General features: G+C 52.9%; 1 protein-coding gene across 2 annotated transcripts in view; it reads right to left on the bottom strand.

Moving 5' to 3' along the window:
• Positions 1 to 7415, bottom strand: part of PAX7 (paired box 7) — a 122623-nt gene that overhangs the window by 47431 nt on the left and 67777 nt on the right. For both annotated transcript variants that reach the window (XM_019654863.1, XM_019654864.1), the window contains exons 6-7: positions 1540 to 1705; positions 160 to 362 (exon numbers count right to left, since the gene is read on the bottom strand). In XM_019654863.1, coding sequence (XP_019510408.1) covers positions 160 to 362; positions 1540 to 1705 — 369 coding nt within the window. The remainder of the gene's footprint in view (positions 1 to 159; positions 363 to 1539; positions 1706 to 7415) is intronic.

Here is a 7415-nt window from a genome sequence, read left to right on the forward strand (position 1 = left end):
AAGGTATTTAACCTCTCTCATGGAACCCAACAGCCAGAGGTTTCACGGAGACCCGTAGCTTCTTCCCCAAGAGAGAGCCAACCCATGTCACCTGCCCTTTTGGCTGGGCTGGTGGGCCTCTGGCGATGGGACCCTGGGCAGGGGGGTGAGGCCACCTACCTGAGGAGACAGGCCGTTGCTGACGGGGTTCATGTGGTTGGAGGGCGCCGCTGGGTTCATGAAGCTGTCTGAATAGCTGGAGAAGCTGTGGCGGGCTCCATAGGCAGAGCTGGTGTCTGCGGCTGCAGCGGCTGCAGCAAGTCCCCCCTGGTGCATGGTGGATGGCGGGAGGGGCTGGGGCCGGTGCACGGTGCTGCCCCCATCTGTGGAGAGACACAGGAGATGGCCTGAGCAAGTGGCCTCACCTTGGAGGGTGGGCCTGCCGGGGCAGGGAAAGAACCTCCTGTTTGAAAGGCAGCCATGAACCTCCTTTTCTCAGTCCCCATCCAGTGGAGGGAAGGGACCCCCTTCTCTCCCTACTTGAGATGGGACAATCTGGCTTCTGGGCAGGGTACTAGGGACCGGCCAAGTCTTGACTGACAGCCAACTGACATGCCAGATGACTGCTAGGCAACTGCAAGCTAGCCCTGTTGGTCAGTGTTTGGCACACAGTAGGTGCTCAATAAATGTTATCTGGACAGAAACTCAGACACTGTTGGGGACTCTGTTACAATCTACCCAGGCCTGTCCTCATAGCATTTTGTGAGCACTGGCTACTTGCCAGGTGCTTTTACAAATACCATCTAAGGGTATGAAGCAAGAATATGGTTTCTATCTTATAGACGACAAAACTGAGGCTGGTGGGGTGGGGGCACTTGTGCAAGGTGACAAGGCTCGTGAGTGGTAGGACCCGGGTTTGAACTATTGTATCTGTTCCTAGCTGCTTGGCTGCTGCTCCTGTCAAGACCCCTCCATGCAGCCTTCCAGCCGATGGGCATGTCATCCTTGGCAATGGTTCAATTTCTCATCAAGCATCCCAGGGAGGGTCCCCTGCCTCTCTCCTCAGTCTCCAGAGCACCAAGGCTGGAGCCAGCCCTTTAAAAGGGGGCACCGGGGCTTCATGAGACAGATGTCAAGTAGCAGGGTTCCTAATGTGTGCTGTGTGGGAAGAGAGGAGGGAGAGGGCAGAACTGGGAACAGGATCCAGGGAGGCCAGGAGGAACCCTTCTCCCCCTCCAGGGCTCACCATCTCCTCTGCACTTTAATAAGAGCCCAGGAGGTTCACGTGACTTTACGATTTGAGAAGCTCTATTCTAAACGTGGGCATGGAGGCGGCCCTGTTGATTCTCACCTGGATGCTCTGTGGCCTGTTGGCAGAGCCAAGAAGTTCAAAGGCAGGACCTCACCTTTTTGGGTCTTAATAGTCTCTGTCCACATGAAAGTATACAAATGGTCATTAATACACAACTCTTACTCCTTCTTTGTTAAAGAAGGAAGGGTTGGATGGGGCAAAGGGAAAGGGACAAAGCAGCGACACCAGGAAGGGGCTCAGGCGCTCACCTTGGGAGATGGTGGTGGTGGGGTAGGTGGAGTCCGGCAGCTGGTAAGGGGGCAGCGTAGGCATGCCAGTGGGCGGGAAGCCCCCTGGCAGAAGGTGGTTGAACGCTGCCAGCTGGTTGGCTCCTGCTTGCTTGCGCCAACGGGCGCGGCGGTTACTGAACCAGACCTGGGGGATTGAGAACGGAGAATGGTGAGCCCTCAACCTGGCTCCTGGTGGAGAGCTGAGACAGCTAGAACCGGTCCCCCAGCTGTCCCCCTCCATGGCACCTTCCCCGACAGGAGGACATCCCCACCTTCATGCAACTCAGCTCAGGACAGTCTGCCGAGCACTTTCATAGGAATGGTTCCATTCTGTCCTCACCATCGCCCAGTGTTATTATCCTTATCCCCATTTTACAGATGAACAAACTGAGACCCAGGGAGGGTGGCTGACTTGTTCACATGACAGGCTGTTTGGCTCTCGGTTCAGCGCTCTTTCTACTGCAGCTGCTCCTGCCCCAAGGGCTGTCAATAGGTGACTGTCCTTGTTCCAACACACACGCACTCCCCACCTCATCCAGGAAGCCCACAAGGAGGAAACCACACATCCAGAACCCACTTGAATGAGACCCACCTGCCAGACTCAGGTATGAAAGCTAGTGCTTTGTCTGGAGCCTGAGGCCCCACTTTGCTTCTCCAGCATAGGCCCCTTTGATTAGGAAAGCTCACCCCCCACAGACAGGGATTTGTTTAGTATCAGTAATTATCGGGACGACTAGCCTAACATCTTTGAGTCTCCCTTCCCCCTAAGCCCTGTGCTGGTGCTTCACACGTCTGTCCATACATAGAGCCTCCTATTCCCACTTTACAGAAGGGACAACCGAGGCTCACAGAAGTCAAGTAACTTGCCCAAGGCCACACAGCTAGTCTGTACTAGCTCTAAGGTTCAAACTTAAATCAGTCTGACTTTCTAGAGCCCACTTATCTGGATTTGCAGCAAGTTCTGGGATGGGCCACGGAAAGAGGAGAATGACTATGCAAAACAGGGGCTGCTCTGAGGGGGCTCTTTTCCACTTTTGGGCTTTGCATATGCTGTTCCCTCTAAGAGGAACACTATTCCTTGCAGCTGGCTACTCGGCCTGCAGACTCAGCTGAAATGCCTCCTCCTGTTCTGATTCCCTAATCGCTGCCTGGAGGTAGGTTCAGGCAGGTCCCCGCCTTCTCTCAGGAGGCCTATAGTGTGTGTACGTGTACTTCCTCACAGGAGCAGTCATTCTATTTACTTGTTTCTTGGGGATGCTTCTCTTTGTCCTCCCCTCAGGCTACAGGTCCCCTGGGCAGAGGCCCTGCATTCCTTGCTCACTGCTCCCTGCTCCATAGGTGCTCACCCAGTGTTCACTGAGTGAATGAACGAACAAGGGAGGCAGAGATGGCTCTGGTGTGTCTTCGCTGGAGCAGGGGCCACAAGGCTCAGCTGGGAGCCCCTCCTGGTGGGGTGAAGACCCCGCCCTTCCCTGGCATGGGAACTATAGGACCGCCCTTCCCTTCCCTTAAGACCCCCCCACACCTCTAGATCTTATCCGCTGACATGCGGGAGGGAAGTCTCAGCTGGGCGGAGGGTGCTTAATGTGTCCCAGGTATCACTTGTCTTTTCTGCCAGGGGAGAAATGGTGTTCAGCTTTCCAAGCTGGATGCACAGAACAGCCGACTTGGACGCCTTTAAGATTCACAGGAAAAGGCAACCAAATCAGGAGAGGAAACTGGCGCCGAAGTAAAATTCAGGCCCTGACTTCTTCCCACCTCCCCAGGGCACAGAGGGCTTCGCCCAGGGCGTGCGTCCTGGGGTGGGGTGGATGCCGGCCAGTCGGGCTGAGGCTGCCTCTAAACTGGGAGGTAGGGGCAGTATCTCCTGCTCCCTGCTCCGGGAGGGCGTGGAGAACAACTCTGTTTTAATTCAGCGTTTCTCAAAGGGTGGGACTCCTGTTGCCCACGCTAGGGAGATGTCCCAGATGGCGAGTGACACAGACATTAAATAACCCTGAGCCGCCTCATGCCTCCTCCCGTCCTCCTTCCTGCCTTCCTAACACTTGCTAATCCCCCTTTTTAACACCCAGAGAAGAGCCTTTGCAGTTGACCTTTTCCTGCAGGACTTTTATTATGTTCTTATTTTCCTTGTGTGTGTGGGTTTCCAACTGCCTTCCTTTTATGAGACTGAGATGCACTTTTATTTTAAAATACATTGATTTTTTTTAAAAAAAGGTAAATAACAACATAGATAATGTGCAAATGTGGCAAAAATCTTCCAGATGGTCAGAGAATCACTTAAGTGAGGGACACGCTGGTTTAATTTGTTACATGCCGCTGTTCCTTAGGGGTGAGTCATCTATTCCTCAAATGAAGGGTACTAAATAAAGTGGGAGGTGTTCTCCCCCCTCCCTTTCCTTTCTTTCCTTCCCCTTCTCACCTTCCTTCCTTCCTTCCTTCTCATCTCTTTTCTTTACTGGGACTCTGTGCTGTGCCAAGCAAGACAGTAAGGAGAGAGAGATGAACTGGACACAGCCTCAGCCCTCACACTGCTCTCTATCTGGGCACCCAACAATCACGTCAAAGAACAGTTGCTTTCCAACGCAGTGACAGGGTAACATGCAAAGTGCTCGAAGGAGGTCTGAGGAGTGGTTTCCAACTTCACCTCTCAGAATCCAGGAAGACTTCCTGCAGGGGAGGGCATGTCTTTTGCATGCAAGCCTCTCACCTCTTCCACCTTCATTGTCCTGTTTCCCCAGGGCTGCCACCCCAGCAGGCAGCTCTCTCCTCACAAAGTGTAACATGATGGTTAAGAGCAGTGACTCTGGGGGCTGGCTGCCAGGGTTTGAATCCTGCCTCTGACTCCTAGCAAAGGTGGGCAAATTCCGTTGTCCCTCTGGGTCTCAGCCTCTTTGTAAAATGTGGCTAATAATAGCACTCACCTCTCAAGGGGTTCCGGACCTCAAATGAGTTAACATAGGCAAAGTGCTTAGATCAGCATCTAACAACTAAGATTCCACAGAAACCCTCCGATGGCTCAGCTGGTGCAAGCTGCCTGTCTAGAGATGGGGAAATGGGGGCTCTAGGAGGGATAGTGGCAGCCTGGCACCCCACACAGAATCTCTGATCAGGGTTTAGTTCTTTGAAAGCAGAGGCTGAGTTTTATTATTTATTTTTGATCCTCCCTTCCACACCTAGCGATGGGAACAGACACCATAGGAAGCATCCGTGTACTGAGTTGACTGTCTCATCTGGTCCTTCTTTCAACGCAACACAGAGGAAAAGAACATAACCAATAGACTTGGGCTTAAGTCCCAGCACAGTTGCTTATGACACGTGTCTTTAGGAAGTTACTTCTCTTAGCTAACTCTCAGCTTTCTCACCTGCAAAATGGAGAAACTCACTGTACCTACCTCCTGGGATTATGGTGAGGGTAATCAAGATAATGTATGTGCAGTGTTGAGCATCATGCCTGGCCTATAAGAAGTGAACTATAGGACCGGCCGAGTGGCGCATTGGTTAAGAGCTGGCTTGGGATGCCAGAGGGCCCCGGTTCGGATCCCACATATGAGGGCCAGTGGCACTGCCTTCTACAGCTAAGATGCTGAACAACAGCTCAACCTGGAGCTGGACTGCTGTGAGTCGCCAGCGACGGCATAGGCTGCAGCCCCTGCAGCAGTGGGTTGCCATGGGCTACCGTGTGTAGCCAGCAGCCAGCGTGAGCGGCCAGCAGCCACTGTGAGCGGCCGTCCAGAAGCCGGCGACTGATCTGCCTCACCCGGGAAGAGCGCAATGATGGTGCCAACTTGGGCCAGTGAAGCGACGTCCTCCACAACTAGACTGAAGAACAAAAGGACAGCAACTTGTCTGTTCCCCTTCCCCCAATTCCCCAGCACTGTTCCCATCCCCCAATTCCCCAATAAAAAATCGTCAAAAAAACCCCAAAAAACAAGTGCATTATACACGTTTTCTAGTGTTATGAACAGATTTGGTTTAAGTTGCTAATTAGCGAGTCCCTCTAGTGCCTCCAAAATGCGATTCCGTTCAAAGCGGCATCTGTTCCTAGAACAGGCTCAGGGATCTTGGCATTGGGGCACAATGGATTTGTTTACCTCCAAGGAAGAGGTATGCAAGGTTGGGGTCAGCCTCCAGCTGTTTAGAAATGAAGATTCCTCCAGAGAAAGTTATCGGCCCGCCAGGCTTGTGTCCTCCTACCTGACACCCCTTCTGCCGCCCTTCACGATGGCTTGGGCTTTCCATAGGCTGAGACAACGGTGTCACTGCCAGACATCAGGGGTGCTACAGAACACCCTGCAGGCTTCAGAAACAGGGCTGTAACACACTTGAGTTACTAGAACCCCACCTGACATACGATTACCTGCTGACTTGTGTATTCGAACATCAGCTCCGTGACAGCAGAGGTTTCTGTCTGCTGAATCCCAAGTGCCTAGAACAGTGTCTGGCACACAGTTGGTGCTCAATAAATGGGAATGAACCTGGAGTTTCAAGGTGGCCAGCACTGGAACCACCAAGAACCGGTAGAGTTTTAATAATAACAACCTCCCTCCCCCACTTACGGCACTTCTGCATGCCAGCCGCTTCCTAACTTTGTGTACGTGTTTCCATGTCATCATTTAATCTTCAGAACGAGGCAGACCCTACCGTCATCTCCATTTTACAGATGAAGAAACTGAGGGCGGAGGGGTAAGTGATGGCTCTGGAATTCATCCCTAGGCCTCTGGCTCTGAGGCTGCTCTGAACCCCTCCACTAGCTCGTCCATCTCCCAGGGCCACCAAGATGAGATGGTGTAGGATTGCCAAATCCCTTAACCAGAAACTCTTAGAATCAGAGGTCAAGACCTCAAAAGTCTATAGAGCCATAAAAGCTAAGCAGTGCTCAGGGGGTTTCAAGGTCCCTGACATACTGTCCGTATGTAGCAGGCACCCTCTCACCAGGGTCTCTGATCAACTGGACATTGGACTTTTCTTTGAATGCTTCTTGTAACAGAGACCTCACAAAGCAGCCCTGATTGTCAATAGGTAGGGATTCCAAAACTTTAAGGGGCCTTAATAACCATTTAGTTTGATCCCTTTATTTATAGATGGGAAATGAAGTCTCAGGACAGGAATTTGAGCTGTTGAAGGTGATACAGCTGCTAAGAGGCAGGGACCAATGAGAACCCAGACCTGTGGCTCCTGGTCCTGTGCGCTTACCCCACAGACCTTTATATGGGACTTAGGACATTTCCCTGTTGGCCCTGGTTCCACCCTCTGGGGCCCCTCAGAGCAGCCATATCCTCCAAGTCTCCTGTTCTCCAGGCTCAAGTTCTATCATTCCTGTCTTGATCTTTTTGGTTAGCCCTTGTTCGTTCTTTTAAAAATCAACATTTATTGGTCGCTCCTCTGCAGAGAAAGCTCTTGGGCTAAGGAGGGAAGACCCAGCCCTGCTCTGGGGAGCCCATAGTCTGAGTGGGGAGACCCAGCCCTGCCCCGGGGGAGCCCAGACTCTGACCGAGGAGTCAGCATGTGGAGGATGTCTGCCTTGGCCGCCTGCGCTGTGGGTTTGCCTGGGCTCTGGTCGGTCCCCCTATTCCCAGCCCCGCTCCCTCCTTGGACCTTGAGTGACACCTGTTTTGGGGTCCCCTGGGCCAATAAATGCACTGCCCTGACAGCCAGGAAATTTTACAAGGAGTGGTTCGGCTTCGAGGTGGTGGGAAGCAGCCTGGCCCCCAGACGTGGGAACCAGAAAGCGCCCAGGAATGTGCCCAGGAGAACAGCTGCAGGAGGATCAGAGCAGAGGGAGGCCCAGGCTGGGGGCAGGCTCAGATATCACCCCGGGGGAGAACAACTCTGTTTTAATTCAGCGTTTCTCA

The sequence above is a fragment of the Hipposideros armiger genome, unplaced genomic scaffold, assembly GCF_001890085.2.
Source record: "Hipposideros armiger isolate ML-2016 unplaced genomic scaffold, ASM189008v1 scaffold_232, whole genome shotgun sequence".
Taxonomy (NCBI): domain Eukaryota; kingdom Metazoa; phylum Chordata; class Mammalia; order Chiroptera; family Hipposideridae; genus Hipposideros; species Hipposideros armiger.